This window comes from Hetaerina americana, unplaced genomic scaffold, assembly GCF_022747635.1.
Source record: "Hetaerina americana unplaced genomic scaffold, ioHetAmer1.1.p SCAF_14, whole genome shotgun sequence".
Classification (NCBI taxonomy): Eukaryota; Metazoa; Arthropoda; class Insecta; order Odonata; family Calopterygidae; genus Hetaerina; species Hetaerina americana.
The window spans coordinates 12,323,909-12,343,388 of NW_027286514.1; the positions used below are offsets into that span (position 1 = coordinate 12,323,909).

Genomic DNA, 19,480 nt, shown 5'->3' on the forward strand with positions numbered 1-19,480 from the left:
GTTCAATCTGTCAATTATACTCTCATACGTAAGTTTTGTTTGCCCCAAGTGTGACTGAGGTGTACAAGCACTTGCCAGATAGTATGTGCTTCAAAAATATCTCATTAACTACACGTAGGCAGTTGAATATCATAGACGGTAGATGCTAAAAATCAATACATAGAAAATCTGTCATAATTACCAGTTTCATTATGCTGTTCATGGAGTTATACATTACAACAAATGCCAGAACTGTGGTTACCTGATGTATTTAATTAATTGTTATCAACAGCTAGTTTATTAGTTCAAAATTTTTTAACAACAAATTCAACAATCGTCTATTACAGAATAGGCATTAAAAAGTAGCTTCCTGCAGTATAGGCAACCCAAAGTAATGGCTTTCTCATAATTTATATGCGATGTTTGATAAGCTATCATACCTCTGAAACTTCCCCGGGCAGAATGCTCACATGACAGGTAATGTCTGTACTGTGTTAGTGGATATTTGGCCTTGAATTATAATGAAAAAATTATATTCTGCATGCTAGGGTGAAGGTTCCAGTGGAAGAACTCACTCAGAATGAATTTATGGTGCTAACTTTTTTTGTGTGAAGTGGTTTTGAAAATAATAAACAGCTTAAAAAACAAGGCTGAGGGCCTGGAGGAGTGAATGCAGAAGTAGTAGATGCTGAACGGACCCTTCTATTTATATGCTTGCTAAACTGTTCCAATTCTTTTGAGAATACCAGGTTTCGAAAAGTACATAATGACAAATACCTTTGAGAAGAAAAAAAAGGCTGATTTAAAAAATTCTACATGAATTATTGTCCTCTTTGATGGAATTTATGAGGATATCAATAAACAGATGGAAAAATAAATTTAGGAAAGAGAAAAAGGGAAAGGCTGCTGCAAAGGCAGATGTACTGACCAAATATCCAGCATACACAAAGTAACACAAACAAATAACCAGCCTTCCTCATACCTGGTTTATATAAATTTTTATGAATAAATAAGTATCCTAACCATCCATCCCCAAACTCTAACTAGCTATTGAATACCAGCCATGCAAAACAGTGATGATTAACAGAAGTAAAGGATCTATAAACCTATTATACTTTTATAAGGGCATGAGCCCTGTATCCCTGCTCACATAATCTAAAATACTCCTTGTCGATGAAATAACAAAATGGCATAGAAAATGGGAATTGAAAGAAATGATGATGATGAGATTGTAAGATATTTGTAGATAATGAAGACAAAGCTTAATACATGATGAGAAAATTTTATGAAGAATATATAAAATTGGGGCTACCTTCCTTCAGGCTCCTACTCTCCGACCTATTTGGCCGGGACAAACCAAGGACCTAGTGAAACATCAGTTTCCATCAAATCACCAAGTTAGGCAACACTGGCCTGCATGGATGCTAGATGGGTGACCTGTCTATACCTCTATCATAGCACTCTTATCCCGTATATGCATGAGGCAGGGTAGGTAAAGGGTTGGTTGGGACAATGGGAAATTAGGTCTTAGTGCCCAGGTCTTCAGTTGGAGGCCCTTCAAACACCAACAAGCTATCTGACATGGGCTACTCTAACTAGAGCAGTTATCACTCTTCCCAGTAGCACATCTCTGGGAGCCAAGCGGGACATTCAAACCCTTCCTCCACTTCAAGTCCATGAGCAGGACATCTATGTATTATGTATTCTGATGAAACATGGTCACCAATTGGTGAGGAAGCACAAACCATTAAGGACTCATTGTACCATAAAAAATAGTGAATAATTAAATCATGAGATGAAATGCACAAATACAGGGGGTTGAAAAAAATATTTTCATTGAATTTCATTCATAACTGCAATCTGCAGTAATTACATATCATTTTTGACTAGTTTTCACAGAAAACGTGTATAATTACAACATAAATGTACATATTTTAATTTATGGCCATCTCAACATTTAAACCATAAAAAATGCACATCTCTCATTGACAGAAAAACATTATTTTCTCCCTCAATCTCAAACACACACAGCTCTATATAGTATGTCCTATATTACATTTTTACAATGTTTAACAAATAATCAACAAATGCCATCATTTGAATTGTGTACACTCATAATATTCATGCTGACCTTATTAAATAATTTGGTCGGTAAATCAATAGGGTATTTGAGTTAAAATTATACTGAACAATTTCCCCTAATCAAATGCTCTGGATCTTATAGAGGTTAAATGCTGAGTGGAGAGATCTTTAATATTTGAAACAACAGGCAGTTCATTTTCTGGCGAGAATTGTAGAAAAAAAATACAGTTCATATCATGCAGCTTTCTTTTTGCTTCCTGGAAGCCTTGCTTCAGCTTTTCCTTGATTCCAGGGTTGCCGGCCATTTTCTGTCTCAATGCTTTCATTTCTGTTGCACTGAAGCCAATTAGCTCATCCAGAACCTGAAAAATCAATTGTCCGAACTATAAAATTTAACATATAAATTGAGTAATACATGAGTAAAAGCCACATGAATAATTTGGTCAAGAAAAATGTATTACAACCAACAGCAATGTCCAAATATCTCATTTGCATGAGAACTCTGCTAGTTTAAAGAATAGAATGGTTACAACACAATGTATAAAAAAGATGGTCACATTCTTGTTTCTCATTGATGGCAATGCTAAATAACTCAAAAAGAGAAATTATGCTCTTCAGAAATATTTGGAAAGTTTTCAATTATCTAGGGATAAATAGGAAACGAGTAAAACATAATTTTTTAACTACCAGAGACAATATGAATTGCATTGAAAAGTATGATAACAAAACATATTGTAAATTAATCAAGTTTATAGTATAACACAAGCAACGAATATTCAATCTCAAATTACTCTGACTTGAATAAGAAAATGAGAGTCACTGTTCACAGATAGCACTATGAAAAGTGAAAAATGCAAAATGTTTAAAAATATGCACTGAAACAAAACTAAAAATATTATAATATTTACTAAATTTAAACCTAGATGAAATTAAAATAGTGAATCAGATATAAAAATAATTCATAAAGGTCTTATGCAAAAAGTTGCTCCTTATAAAATATTTTCAAAACTTTTTTTCCTGCAGTTGTATTTTGGCTACACTAGACATCACATGTAAAATATTTTCTTACTTTCAGCAGATAACACACAATTCGCATAATTCACATAATTACATAATACCCATAATTTCATATCAAGTTGGCCCTGGCATTATTTCAAGAATTTCAAGTAGACCAGCACCACCAGTATAAAACCATGTCCTTTGAAAATAAATGGTTTGCATGGCAAGTAATGGGAACAATTGTTTCCTTCCATGACTGTACATTACAGCATGCAGGTTTGGTAGCGGGCATCTGAACTTCAGCATGTGCCAAGCGCCAATCACCTATGAGCATTCATTCAGGCTAGATTGTGTTTTTGGTGAGTGACTCGGTGCAAATGCAAAATGCAGGGAATGATTGAACAGCCGTACACCATCAAACTTTGCGCTGGACTGGGGAAATCAGGTACAGAGATGTTGGGCATGATTAGCCAGGCATTCAAGGATGAAAGTATGCCACGAACTGTGGTTTTTAAGTGGCATAAGCTCTTCAAAAATAGCTGAGAAAGTGTGGACGACAAGCCCCACAATATATGCCGTTTACAATGTACGATGTGTGCATGAAGTGCTGAATTCAGACGGTCAGTTAAGGGTGTGCATGATTGCGCACCCGTCATATTGACAATCATAAGATGACAGTGCACGCCATTATCACTGAAAATTTGGCAATACGAAAGATCTGGGCTAACCTCATCCCTAAGGTTTTGACAGACGACCAAGAGTAGAGTTCAGTGTCTGCTTGCAAAGAACTTCTGCAATGGCATCCCGACAATTCCCCCATCCCCTGACAGTCCTGACTTGGCACCAGCAGACTATTCCCTATTAAAGTGAAATCCTCCCTCAAAGGACACCACCATGGGATCATAAGTGCCATCAAAGAAGCTTGCACATGTACCCATATGAACCTTGCAGAATCTGCCTACCTGGAAGCCTCTTCGAGTTGTGAAAAAGCAACTGGCTTAAGTGTGTCGATGCTCAAAGAATATACTTTGAAGAAATTTGAGGCATTGTAGCAACATCTGAAATAAATCTATTTTTCAGAAATGTTTCCTGATACTTCTAATGCAAACCTATAGACTAGTTACATCACTTGTAAGGGATGTGAAGCATCACAATTTTCTCTTTTTAACACATAACAGAAGCATACTTTTTCAAAAAATATACCATTTTTAAGAACATTCCAGTGCGATAATTCTGGAAAGAGGAAAGACAATACAGCAAGAGAACCAGTGTGCAGGTTAAAAATAGCAGAGTGCCAACTATGAAAGGATGAATAAAACACAAAGAAAAACATACATAACCCCATTACATGTACATTAGATCATATCAAACAATCAAATACTCAAATCATGATCCCAGTCGTAGGAAAAATGTCTGCAGGGTGGCCAATAGATCAATGTTCAATTTCACATTTATTGATTTTTTTTAAGTTTGAAAATCACTATTTAATGGTGAAGGTTTTTTGAAGGTTCGGTAAAGGAGTTGTTTAAAATTATGACTTTTTTGTTTATCTTGAATATACTCAATGTAACAGCAAAAATTGGCAGTTGATAAGTTATAATTATTGCAATAAATGGCAACCTTAATTTTCATTTCAAGAATTTTGGCGTACTGTTCATTAAGGTGAATGAAACTTGAGGAAGTTGCCAGTAATGCTTATATTTCTCATAAGTCAAGTCATATGCTTGTATCCAGGGACTGCTCTTAGATTCGAATTGCGGGAGCATTTAAATTATGTGAGATCAAAATAATGAGGTTTCACTAGAGATGGATTAATTATACAAAATACAGGAAAAATTTTCAAGCAACAAATGATCTTTCCGATCAAGTTCTAGACTGCAAAGGGGAAGAAAGAGACAGCTATTTAAAGAAATCTGAAGAAATGATGAAAAGCGGATGCAAGAGATATTAACAAGCTGTAGAATGCTGAAGATGCCAATAGAGGGTGGAATTCTGGGAAAGAGAGCAGAGGGAGAGAAGAAATAGATATTTTGGATGGAATTAAAGGAGATAGAAAAGATTAGAAGCTGAGTGAAAGAATGAGTCATTGTAATGTGTAGTATAGGGGTTTGTTGGATATGTTGTGTCATGTTAGGCTTAGGAAGGTAGAAATGTGTTTGTCAAAGTCCATCAAAAACCTACCTTAAACCAGCAGGCTATTGCTAATAATAAATTGATTTAATAAATTTTTAATTGGGTAACAAGTAAGCACAGGAGATATGCCAATAATTTAATAGACCCATCAACAATTTAAAATAAACAATGGATACAGAGTATAGTATTTTACATTTCACTAATCATAATTATTGACCCAGCAAAAAAAAAAGATTCTCACAGTTTGAGAACTTTGATTTCATCTCTCACCTCCTCTGAAAAAGAGACATCCATGTTGGCTGTCCCATCTGATAGCTTAGCCAAGAGATGCCACCGTCCCTCTTTCTCCTGAAGAGTTGACAGTAGTGTAAACAAGAAACCTTTAACTGCATACGTGCCACTCCTGTGATGAGAGTTAACCAACTGTGTGAGATACACAAATGGCTCTGAAGTGACTGCTTGGTGAGAGGAATGCAGAGGCCACTTAATCATTACTTGATCAGGTGGTTCAGCAGGTACGGAGGATGCTATTCATCATGATGAGAAAAAAGGTTAAAAAAAACTGCCATTAATGAAAGAGTCCTCCATATTAACAACATAAATGTTGTTCTATCACCTCTAAACTAACAATTGAATAACAAGAATTTCAGTTTAGCAAGGGGGTCCATCACCTCTGAAATACTCACTTTATTTCAAGCAACAAAAGTGCATACGAACCAATACTTTCATTAGCCACTGCCTATTTGTTTTATTTTCATAATTCCACGGTAACACTACACTATATTCCATTCTCGCGTACACGAGTTTAAATTATTACAATTAAAAGAAGACATTACCAGGAAAAAATTATTTGATTCCACTATGTAAAGTATAGTGTTGTGAGTATACACAGTATTACAGGTTAAATAAGTCAATAATATTGAATATACACATTTATCCATTTGACTGGAGTTTATCAAGGATAACTCATTTATTCAAACAATTTAATGAAGTCGGTAAGCAGACACCTTAACCTCCAAAGGAATTTACAGAATTAAAATTCATAAGGATCCAGTTTTAAAATCCACAAGCAAACTTACAATGCCTTTCAAAATAGTAATCAAAGATACACAAAACATTTTAGACCATATATAATTACCGCAAGAACAAATGCAATAAGTACGTTGATTATTGAGTAACAGAATGTAAGCTAAAAGCACTTTCCACTTGGTTTCCCCCTTTAAGAAGGAGAGAAAATATCCATGAGACGGCACAAATGGTTGACATGCTCAACCAACAAAAGAGAGTCTTGATGAGTTCAAATCTTGGTCAAGTCAAATGATTTCACCAAAGAAAATCCCCTTTCATGAGTTTGAGCTCATAACATTTATCAAATGGCTAGCAATCAGCACCATGACATCATTTACCAATATCCAAAAGCTGCTACACCTGATCCACCAACAATCTGCTATTTATTCTGGGTCAATCAAAAAACTGTGACTTACAACAAAGAAAAATTTGACTTGATTTACAAAAAATTTTGCTTACTCTCTCAATAATGCTTCCATTTGGCGACACCTAAGCACGGAACAAAAAAATTCTAATTCAAATAAAATGCAAAAAATTCTGCAACAGCAAATTAAGCTTAGTTCCCTGCTGGTGAGAACACAAATGAGAAAATTTCAAAGGATAAAAGTCATTTAGCTCGACTGAGATAAGATCCTCAACCCCTTAATTTCTTGCCAAGTGTTTTAGCCAGATGAGTTACCGAGGTGTCCCTTAACTATGATTACTTTGATTACTATGACTACGCATCGATGAATTTATTGATTAGGGTAAATTAACTTAACACTCACAAATGAAAAGTTATACACATTATGGTAAGCTAAAACATGCAGTGCTCGTGTTTCTGGTCATCTTGTTTCATGGACTCTAGATATATGAATTTCTAGTTTATAAGAGCAAATGATGACATGTACTATGATTCTGCATATAGCAAAACATAATCTTCAACAGCTGCTAGATGATCAAAGTTTCATGGAAATACTGTCAGGCAACCAGGTTCACTAACTAGATTGCCAAACTATTCATGGGTAATATAAAAATAATGCCATAATCGACCCAGTTCTCTAGAGTAAATTTATACAGCATATACAACTTTTTACAAGAATTTCTTTTGCACCAATTGTTACTGTAGCTGAACCAACTAACCACATAGAGATGGCTGCAAAATCCATTCCATCAGTGGCCACTCAGCCTCCACAATCATTGGTCAAAAGACTGAAATTAATTCAAGTTTAATTCTTCCTTTGTCACATAAGTGAAGTTTGTGGATTTGGGCTATTATAATTGCGGTTCTGAAATTTAATGGTTTTCAGCCCTGCAGGTGATTCTATCAGGAAACCTGAAAAATTATTCACAACTCCTACTCCTTTTTAGTAGTGTGGAGAATTGTGATTTAAAACCAGCCATTATCGTGCATGGACAAGAGTGATGGCATATTCCATCAGAAATTTTTAAACTGCAGTTAGAACAAATATACATAACTGCTTATTATCAAATCCGCACAATCTTAAATCCTTATATTTAAAAGTGGGATCAATACACCAGCATTATCTAACTTTTTTGATTCAGTCATTCTCCTACACCTAAGCTCTCAATTATCACCCCCTCATCAATTATCACACAAAAATAATGTTCTATGGATGAACAAATAATACATTTCTTTGAATAATAATTCCAACTATCATTACAACTTTTAAAGTTAGCCATCAAGATTTTTTGAATAATTTGATATTCATTATGTGCACCATTAGAACACAAGCTAAACTTTCATAGTGAGAAGTTGGAAATGGGAGACAACTTCCATTGTACAATTCTTCCTGGCTGAAATTATCTTGAAAGACTGGAATGACTAGGATAATACTTTCAAACTGAAATCTATGGATAAAAATTTTGAACCAACAGTGTTCATCTACTAAGTACCTTCAAGTTATAAGGTTTCCTAATTTTTTGACAAATTACTTACACCAGAAAGCCAAAACATCTGTTACCGCTAAATATAACCTCCCAAGAGACAGGTATATTTTTTAACAGCTAACCACTATGATTCCATGGTGCCAGAGGGCACTTCTGTTGGTGTCCATTCTTCTAAATGCAAAAACTAGATGGTCTTTGGCCAAGGCTTCTTGGGTTCATTTTCACAAGATTTTTGACCTTTGAATTGCCACATCCAGGCAAGTGGAAAAAATAAACAATCACACTGTTCTTATACAATAGCAGATACCATTTTAAGTATTGGAAACCCTTCTCAATTTAGCGGCAGTTATAAAAATTCAGTTCACTCTATGTTGTGTATATCTTATATTCATAAAGAACAACCCTGTATTTTAAGCTCAACCACAACTTACTATCTACTACCAGCCTTGAGGAACAAATTGAAATACCTTAGAGAATGAAGGCATTTCTTATGTTAACACATATTACTTCTGTCAACGCCATGGAATGTAATTTTCGAAAAATTGAAACTCATTTGGTAACTTTGTGATATTATGACAAATTATCACAATAACTTTTACAAAACTTCAACAAGGCACAAATAAATCAATTATGATTTACTTTATGCATTTTGGTTTAGTACAAGTTAGCAACAACAATAGATTCAGTGTAGAATCAAATTACTACAAGATTTTCAAAAGACGATGGCAGATCTCCAACAGAGTAAAAGTACAACCAAAAGCCACATCATTCAACAGAAATGGTACAATTAATAAGCGCAGTTCGACTAATGAAAGTAGAGTTAAGCCCTAAGGTATGCATTATTCAGGCTATGGAGGTGACTACTATTGCCAGCATTACTTGATTTCCCAAAATATTTATAATGCTTTCTCCCAGAAACACCCAGGATTCTAGAAAATTGAAGAGAGTTTGGACAAAGTGCATAAACTCTAGCTCTAGGACCAGAGACAGAAATATGAATTTAAAAACAAATGAATAACAAATCATGACTTTTTAGTGAAATACAGGGTTCGTACGGAAAATAGGTGTACTGACTCCTGGGCTGGGCTCCAGGCGTGCCCAGCACTGCTCTGACGGGCTGCGATTGGAGGGGGGTATGTTGGCAAGCGACGCTGAAAAAGGCAGTCGGCTCTGAGCTGTGGTGTAGTGAGGAGCTCTGTTAACGCGAACCTCCACGCTCGACCCACGTCACGGAATGCGATGCCGAAGTTTTTGGAGCAGCGTTATTCCATCAAATTTGCGGTAAAGCTTGGGAAATCGTGTACCGAAACTGTCGGTATGATTAACCAGGCTTACGGGGAGTCAGCCATGTCCAGAAACATGATCTTTCGGTGGCACAAGATGTTCGTGGAGGGCAGAGAAGACGTCGACGACGAGTCTTCGAGAGGTTCCCGATGATGCCTTCGCGGGAGCGTTCCAGGAATGGGAACGCCGCTGGAACAAGTGTATCGACTCACAAGGGTCCTATTTTGAGGAATATTAGCTTAAGATATGTAAAAGTGTAATAAATTTTTTTTCCTGAGCTCAGTACACTTATTTTCCGGACGAACCCTGTATTATATTTTTTGGTTCACCAAATGTTTGGCCAACGTACTACTGTGAAAACCACTCATTGCAAAAACGGACAATGGGAAATTCAGGCATGGTTAATTATGACTACCAAAGATTTGAACACATATTTTTCTTTTACGAAGGCCAACAAAAATAAATCATCACAAAAATGTTATTTTTGTGGATCTGGAAATAATTTCCAGCAAAATTCTATCGACAACACATACCATACCATAACAAACACATGGAAACTACAATTTGACTGGATATCTCGACCCACTACTTCCCCTAAAGCAATTTCACCCAAAACAATCTCATCAAGATTTTCCAGCAGGATAATTTCCCTACTTCACCTTCCCCTAGTACTCTCCCCTCTCAAGGGTAGCATCATTATAACAGTGATATGACAACTCACCCTATTCAGAGCATACCTCTTAAGATACACATGCATTCCTCTCCATTCATTCATTGAATTCAACTTTTATTGCATTTGGAATACATACTGAAGTCAACCCAATGGGTCACTTGAAGATGGTTAGACTGATACAAACTCAATTTGTGTAGCACAGTTATTGACTCGAAGGTTGGTTAGACAGTAAAGATCACATTGAATATTATACAGTGTGTGAAACTCACACATTAGGGTAATAACAGGGACCAGCTCCTTTTCTTATGCCACATGTGGTGTCCCAGGAAGATCTGACACCAAAAAAGATCACACAGCTTGGGTAAATCTGAAAATGCCCAGAGGCATCACCCAGAATTAAACCTGGGCCTCTGTTGAGTAACCCACCTAACTGCTAGACTAACATATCCTCATTTCATGTACATACTATATTCTTTATTTTAAACAAAGTGTCAGAATCAGGACAGAAAAGTCTACTTTTTTCAAACACAAAGTCACTGTGCTTGTGATATTGCTGACAATGGTATGTGCATACCAACCGCAGAATAGCCCTGTCTCCCTACAGATTTGAAACTGAAACTGTACGAATGTGGAACGGAACAAGATACCTTGATGCAGTGTTACTCACCTGCTCTGCTGACTTGCTGCATACCCTGTGTATTATTGCTCAGGACTTGAGAGGACAGTTGCTCATCAGGAAGTTGAAGGAGGAGGTCATCATCATCATCGTCTCCAAGTAAATCATCATCTCCTCCTTGATTATTTTGATGCATTTCTTCATTTTGATGATGAGTTTCTGCAGCCATAATATCATTCATTTCATCATCATCAGGGAAGTCGCAATGACTGGGTACAGCACTTGCAGGTTGTCCTTCATTCCTCTGGTGCAATGGTGCGGCTGGCAATGCACTCCTCATAGGTTCTCTGACAGATGTTGCACGAGATGCTGGCTCTGGATTAGGTGGAGGGTTATGATTTTCTGGTCGGTTTCTGTAAAAACAAAAGAAAATATTATTAATTCTCAATTATATCTCATGAAAAAGAGTAGGTTTGAATTTTAAGGAAATCAGATAGGAAAAATCAGAAATTAATGTGGACAGCTAATGATGCAAAACAAAATATTGTATTGCCCATTCTGACTAAATATACAATCAACTGATATTTCATTTATAACTTAAGATTATCATATTATTATTTCATTTTTAAAATTTTTATTTCATTGAATGATTGTCGACTTTGAATGAGTGGTGTTTCATCATGACAAAATTGTTATTGCTTTAGTTTCCTATCGATTGGGAACATTCTTGGCAATGATAATAAATTATAAAAATATTCCATACAGAATGAAATAACATTTGTGTGAAATGTATAAATGGCAAATGATCCACTATTATTGTTTATATACAGCACCCCTCACATGGTATCTAGACATAAACACTCCGTTTTGGCTAGTTATGGTAGATCATTCTACAGTGACAAATCCAAGAGGGGGGAAGGAAAAGGTAGCAATGACCCCCTGAGACACTCCATGTTGTAATATTTTTCTTATTCTGCTTCTTAAGTCTTTCTAAGATATATCACCCAAAAACCTAATTGATTTGCTTTTAACAAAACCGTAACTCGTAAATTCTTACTGACATCATGCCTTCAGAATTAATAACTTGTTGAATGAATAAACTACATGCATGAGCACATTTTAAATAAAATCAGTGAATGAAATAAGGAATATTAAAGACCAATAACAAATCTTCAATTCAGAGCACTAGTTATTGTTTCAATAACATGAATGAAATGTGGGAATCAGGGTGGTTAGGTGGTTAATGCACTGGTTTCCTACCCTGAGATTTCTATGGTATCCCAATTACTACTCAGGGTGCTTTGTGGAGAGCAACCGAGGGACATTAAACTGTGGACCACTTGGCACCCTTCATTAAGAATTATCTAATGCTGATGCTAGGTTTCTTTCCATCCTTCCTACAATCCCTGAATCCTCATACCTAAACCAAATTACCCACTTACCCCTAATGGTGTAAATTACCTCAGCTATAAGTCTCCTCCCCTAATAAATACTACTATGAATGAAATGAGATGAACTCAAACATGGATTTGACAAGTTCCAAATATAAGGCGGCAATATTGCTTCTTACATTGACTCCATCTCTGGACTCAATGTAATTACACAAGAAATGTCTACAGCAGCTTTCACAGCAAATATTATTTGCCATCTTTTTATTACATTAACATTGTCATCAACTGTATTAACGGTGATTCTAGCACTTCAAATAAGTAGTCATGTACGTAATATCTGATGGCATATTGCTTCATCAACAAGCATAGATGTTTTTGTCCATCGACAGTTTAAACACATGCAATGGAGTGGCTCACACCTGCTTTGTCACCCTGGATACATCTGACTTAAAACACCTCAATTATCGTAAGATATGGTGATCCCCGACTCTTAGCACTGGGATTCCTCGATGACCTCTTCAGCATCTTGGGAAAAGGGTATTTTTTCAAATTATATCAATAGAATAAGTGTTAAAATGGACTTTTAATCAACCAACTTAAAAGTGTAATGAGTTCAGGATAATGCCTTCTCTTTATCACTACCATGTTTCTTAAGTAGCCATGCGAAGTTTTCCACTAAAAGCAAGCTCAGAGCTCTCACTTGGGGCTAACAATATGCACCATCATCAGCATTTCAATCCAAGGATTGGTTCACTACAGCTCTCCATTCTTCCCTATCTAATGATAATTCTCTTACACCCTAAATACCTTTATTGTTTTACACTCCTCTTTGTGTGTCCTATGTACTTGTCCCTGGGTCTTCCCCATTGGACTTTCCCTTCAATTTCCCCTTCTATTTTTCCTAAAAAATTGGCCCCTAGGTGTTCTCAATCCATCTGGTTCTTCTTTCCTGTAAAAGGCTCCTCACTGTCTTTTACTCTTCAACTTTTTCACACACACATTATGCATTCTATGGCATCCCTTGTTATGTCACTCCCTGGTAGGTGAAACATTACACTTTCTTAAATTTCTCTCCTATACAGAGCAATATCACTCAGTTTCTCTCTTCTGCACTCTAAGGATTTTAATTTTTCCCATAGATGCTTGTATTGCATCCTTGAAATACTTGGCCCATAAAAATCAGAACTATTTGCAGGTTTTCTCACTTCTCTACCATGAATGTGAAATCATCTGCTAACCAGAGGATGTAAACTTCTTCCTCAATCACATCGACTTCTTTGATTCCTGTGCTTATTTTATTGCTTCTTCCAGATACATGCTGAATAATCCTAGGGCAATGGTTGCATTCTTGCCACATTTTTTATTGATTTTGTCTTCATCATTCTTTTGTTTTTCACTCGCACTGTCAAGACTTAGTTATTGCATATAAATAGATTTTACTTCTGTTGTTGTGGTTCATCCCAAATCTTTCCATTGGTTTGCACCCCTCATTTCATTTGGCATTATCAAAGGCCTTCTCCAAGTCCATGATTGCTACATGCTTGTTGACACACATTATATTTTTCAACCAGTACTGTTAGGCTGACTAAATTTTTCTTTCGGCTCCTCCAGAAATCAAAATGGTTTTCCAGCAGGTTACCTTCAATCTGTCACATTTCCTATCCTGCCCCACCACAATATAGGTAGGGAGGAATATTCCCTCGGTCTCCCCATCAAATGGTAGGGAGTAATATTTCCCTACACCATCCTTGCATTTTCCACGAAGTCCTGGTAACCAGAAAGTTACACCTCTTATAATTCAGATGAGGATGTCCAGGGGCATCACCCAACAGTTTAATCCAGGACCCTTGTGTCATTAGCTGAGCAGGGTAACACCATGGAGAACTTTTCTGAATTATAGATAAGTCAGTGACTTTGCTGAGCCCTCAATTCATAGTTAGCCAATATGTACCATACTACAGCCAAACAACATTCAAAAGTACCTATCAATTCAGAAATGAATATCACCGCATTCATGAACAAACAGAATACTTGTGTGGTGCCTTACAGTGCTCTGGAAAGGACATTCTCCATATTGTTGACAATCAGCAGCGTGTCCACTTCACCACCAAGGACTTTAACATTTCTTTGCTCTAGCATGATGATTCCTCTCCTACACCTCACTGGTCCAATAATCAAAATCTGTGCCAAAATAGAAACATATCGTAACATTAAACATTACATTTCTGAAAGGTCATCACTGAAAAATGCTAATTGATTTCATGTGAGTGATGATTATGGCTCAGCAGAATTTCATTGAGATATAATATTAAATTCGTTTGCGATTGGGCTCTACTTTGTCATCACAATTAGCGCAAGTACTTATAAAATTACTCACAGAATAAACTAGTCGACAGTGTAAACTCCATAATGTAAAATAGACACTTGTGATTCCATTATGTAAATTACATACTTTGTCCAAGGTCATGAATGAAAGACAACTTAAAATGTTTCTTACAACTCATTAACTTCTTATATGATAACATTGACTTTGCAATTGATATCCAAGAAAATGAGAAATCAAATTTTCTCAGCCCAAGGATATCTATTAAAATGAACTAAACACGTGCTATTTAATGACCACGTCACCCATGCTTCTTCTAAACTCACCCAACCAAAAATTAACAGTGCTCGGTGTTTCATAGCGTGATGCACAAAGCACACATCATTTCTTTATCACCCAAAGAATTGATGAAATTAATAGCCACAATCAAAAACCTGTAGCCAATCATTACACCAAGAGCTTCAGATTGACAACTTACCAGTTAACAACCAAAATTAATTAGTAATAAGGTAAATATACACTCCCCACAACAGTATTTGCACAATATAAAATACACTCTGCAAATATCAATTAAAATAGGCTAACTCACCACAGACTTTAATATTAAACTAGTCCTTTACAAAAACCACTATTTGAACAATTTACTTCCAAAATAGGAAGAACCATAACATATGTATTAGAGTGGAATTTACTCTTATGATGGATAGATTGCATCATTTATTTACAGTGGAGTGGAGGCACCATGTACAAAACAAATGGGAGGCGGCCTTCACATGCATGTATAGGAACAGTGAAGAGATTTCATCAATTAAGCAGGAAACACAATTTGCAGTGCATTTACCTGTTGTGGATCATAAAGCTGACTTTATACCAAAGCTTACAGAGGAGAAGAAAGGGATACAGATGACCATGCCTCATGACAAACACTTAGTCCTTTTCTCTCCCCCTCTCTCTCCAGAGCCTCCTCATCCCTTCCCATTCCTCCGATCTGCCGAATTACTCCCCCTATCCCTGAATATGCAAATTATCTCATTTATTGGCCACCTCACAACCTATGGTGGGTGAAATTCACACTTATGGGCAGAAGAACGCAAATACCTCTAGTTAGTGAAATGCAGAAAATGATATGCTCTCTATTGAGCTGGTCTTCAGAAGAGATAACAGCTTGATTAAAATATTAAAAGTTGCAATGAAGTATTACCATTAAACCCACATTTCTATGGATTTCATGAAAAGATTTATAATAGCTGGGGGCACCATTCTTACTTGACCAAGGACTATTCAACCACTTTGCACCAAAAGGTTGCCCAAGCAGCTGAACTAGACATGAGAATTTTGCAGAAATGTAACGACAGAATACAATACTCATTATTTCAGCATTTATGCCATCATAACAAATCTTCAATATGTGTACCAAATTTTGATGTGTTAAATTTATTGGGAAGGTCACATACTGCCTTAATTTAATTGATTTAATAAATCATATATAATGAAATAAAATAATTAAAGCCTTTATTAACCAAGTTAGTGTCAAGAATATCTGGCCAGTTAATTCCTTTGGGATATTCATTTAATCTGTCATAACAACATTTGGAAAAATCTTACTTTGAACCAACAATTTCAATAGGATTCCTTTCAAATTTATCGCTATAGCATATCACAGCTGGATGGCATATCATTTTCAAGTTGCCTGAATGGACAAAAAGCAACTAAAGAGTTCACTTTAGGTCTATTAGAGAGAATTAGATTGTAATTATGTATCAGAAAAAGTAACAATAAGCAAGCATTTTAATCAACAAATAATCAATTTATGTTCATAAAAAAAATAAATATAATCATACAAGACCTTAATGGGGAGAGTATGTTTTTGACCCCATTAATAAGTACATATAATAGCAAAATCAGTGATATTATATTCCCTAACTATAAAAATATCATTGGCTGGCTAATGGGGACATGGTATTCCAGAGGGTAGAGTGCTGGGCTACTGACTGAAGGGTCTGAGTTAGGTTCCAGGTGATGGGCACCCACAGCTTCACCCAAGCTGCTTTTTACGGTGGTGGTGGTTAGCTAACGCTTAACATTCAATTGATGGACAACGTAATTCATGCAGATCAACAGGCAGCAGTTTAAACACTTATGCCAGTACAATCCGAGTCATAGAAAGTGAAAAATTTATTGTTATATATACTCCTCCACAATTCAATACCTGATGGCTCCACTCTTTACAAGCTGATTTTGCATTAAGACTATCTTGAACCACAAAATTTATTATGACATATTTTAGTAATATCTTATTCAGAAGTACATTCCTCCACATTTCGCATGCCAAATTTGCATCACGATTACCATGAATTTTTAATTTTTTTACAAAACTCTTTAGGTGAAAGTTTTCTGAAAGTGAGATAAACCATAAACACAATAATCAACCCGAAGATTGGTTCGGTAGTTGATGGTAGAGTTCACCCAGTACTAAGCCCGACGGCGTGTGAAATTCATTTATCAGGGTAGGAGGGCCAGTTCCTTTCCCTGTGCCGATTATGGTTTCCCAGGAAGATCTGGAACCCAAAAAATCACATAGCTTGGGTGGAGCTGCAGGTGCCCACAGAGGCTTGCCCAGGAATTGAACCCGGGATCCTCCAGTCAGCAGTCCAACGCTCTACCCCCTGGACTACCGCAACCCATGAAAGTGAGATATAAAGCAAATATATCCGCAGGGAGTTATTTTTTTGCAAATAATGAGTTATTTTTATTGATATTTCATTTTTTTAGTTTAGGGAAGCTGAGAAAAAAATTTTGAGAACATATCAGGGAGACAAGGAGGTAAATGGAAAAAATTTAAATTACCCTGCAATAAAGTTACAAAATAAACAAAACATTGGCAGAGTGGAGGAACTGAAACACTGTCCTGACTGAGAGCCAAGAACAATATCCAAGGTGCCAATTATTTATAAACAGATACATGTATAGTCATAATGAGACATTATAATTGGTAGTAATATACTACATGTTTTGCACTTTAGTCTCTCATCCCCCTCTCTGTAGACAAAAGCCTCTTTGACTTTAATACCTCTCAGACCACAAGCTTGCCTGAGGTGCATTACAAAAAACACATAATGAAAACAACTACCCCAACTAATGCTGCATCATTGAACTCTTGCAGAATGCACCCCAACACACACCATTTCCATACTGAATGATTCTAGAAATGCTAAAGAGCCAGCGTAAAAAAAGTAAATAAAAAATCTTGAGCATTGCCATTTTTTCGAGATTGCCTTCCAATATAAATCCCACCAAGTTTTGCTTATCAACAATATTTTCCTGTCACCAAACTCACAAGAAGAACAGCTGCTCTAAGACATCTGGCCAGGAACGAGCATATAACAAGATTTATGGATTCACCCTTCTCCACATAAATTAGTTTTACAAGAGTCAACTTCTTAACTTTAGCTTACAAATCCACACCCATAATTTAAAAACGTCATTATCTCTATCAGGCATTACCTTTCACACTTCTGGCCATCACTAAGCCACATGCATTAGTTTGCACAATAAATATATATAATTCTTACAATGTTCTCTCACATACAGGTTCATCTGTATGACCTTGGAACATTCACTGTCACATGCAGTTGAGTTTGTTTCACCCTCTGTTTGAATCAAAGTGGTAAGTTGAGGTAGCACATCAGTCGATACCTGCTTGTTCTGGAGAAACCCTTACCACTATGATTAACTTGAAGGTTAACTTTGGTAGTTAAGAATGGACCTCACATTATACTAATCCCTAAAATTTAGTACACATCCATTTCACTACTTCTACACCAAAGAGCCAGAGCACCTGGGAGTCCCTGTACTATCTATCACCAGGGAGATCTGGTAACCAGAAAAATACATAACTGTCTTATCTGAATGATCAGAAGTATCACCAGGACTTTTACCCAAGGCCGATTCAGCCAAAGCCTTGATTGAATACCTACCTTGCTCTCACGAGTCCAACTTGTATAGATAAAGATTTGCTTATTCCCAGTAAACAGGCGTTCTTAATTTACATTAGGTAACGTTTACCCATATAATACAGCCCAAAAAATAGAAAACAAACTCACCTTTGTGCCTGGTATTAGGTTATTATTTAGTTCACGTATAGGCGAATATTCCATCGCAACAAGCTCTTGGACGCCATCAAATATGCTTAGCTTCAGAACTCGTCCTGCCTTTGGTTCCCAACTTTCTGGTTTCTTCACCGTCGCATCACAATTTTCAGTTGAAACACGACGCTCTATAAGCAACTGGGAATAAGCTGGTGCGCCAATGTTTATAACATATTCGACCTGGGCCAAGGGGGAGAAATTCAAGTCGTCAACAAATACACGCCCAGTTATACCACAGTGGATCCACGGGGGATAATATGAATACCTGAACAGCGTATTTGCCATTGAGAATTAATTCCTTTTGGAGCGATAAGGATGGAGGCAGACTTCCAATCCCCATGGTCCTTAAATCCACCAACAGCCATTGCTCAAAAGCGAAATTTTGAATGTCGAATATAGACACCTACAAGTGCAAGTTATTGTGTCAGATGGTGTCGAGAAAAAAATCGTAATCCGTTTAAACAAAATATTTACCAAAAGTACATGTTTTGTGGCAAAGAACAAATTCTAAGTTAATTGATTTTCAAGGTTACCTGTCTTCCTGGATGTTCCGATTTGTAGTACTCAACACAGCCAGCAATCCATGGTTGCGAAGCATGTAACGACTGACTCTTCAAGTAATGAGTAACTCTATTAACATCCTCACTCATGGTGTAATTATTAGCAAAAGCATAGTAACATAAAAGAGTTCATCATCTGTTATTATTTTAATGTTGACTAAATAGCAAAATTGCGAAATTCGAAAGGACTTCCAATAAGAAAGAAATTATAGCAATAACTCAGGAGACCTCACAAGACCGAATCTGTGACAAAAACATCTTGAACAGCAAATAGTATGAGAGAATCAAGAATTTAATCAAAAAATAATCGGCTCCAGAATTGAAATTAAATCAA

At 36.3% G+C, this 19,480-nt stretch overlaps 1 protein-coding gene across 1 annotated transcript; it reads right to left on the reverse strand.

Moving 5' to 3' along the window:
* Nucleotides 1-1,290: 1,290 nt before the first annotated feature.
* LOC139686433 (recQ-mediated genome instability protein 1-like) lies at nucleotides 1,291-19,427 on the reverse strand. Its single transcript, XM_071583623.1, has 7 exons — nucleotides 19,120-19,427; nucleotides 18,852-18,989; nucleotides 18,542-18,766; nucleotides 14,163-14,296; nucleotides 10,776-11,137; nucleotides 5,464-5,720; nucleotides 1,291-2,423 (listed from the first exon to the last, which is right to left on the reverse strand). Exons 1-7 carry the CDS (start codon nucleotides 19,234-19,236, stop codon nucleotides 2,178-2,180), a joined length of 1,479 nt encoding a protein of 492 aa, XP_071439724.1. The 5' UTR covers nucleotides 19,237-19,427; the 3' UTR covers nucleotides 1,291-2,177.
* Nucleotides 19,428-19,480: the final 53 nt, after the last annotated feature.

Coding starts and splice junctions, on each gene's coding strand:
- LOC139686433 (XM_071583623.1), bottom strand. CDS start 19,236: ATGAGTGAGGATGTTAATAGAGTTACTCATTACTTGAAGAGTCAGTCG. Junction 18,990..19,119: donor CGGAACATCCAGGAAGACAG/GTAACCTTGAAA, acceptor TTGCACTTGTAG/GTGTCTATATTCGACATTCA. Junction 14,297..18,541: donor ACCTAATACCAGGCACAAAG/GTGAGTTTGTTT, acceptor ATTTTGGCACAG/ATTTTGATTATTGGACCAGT.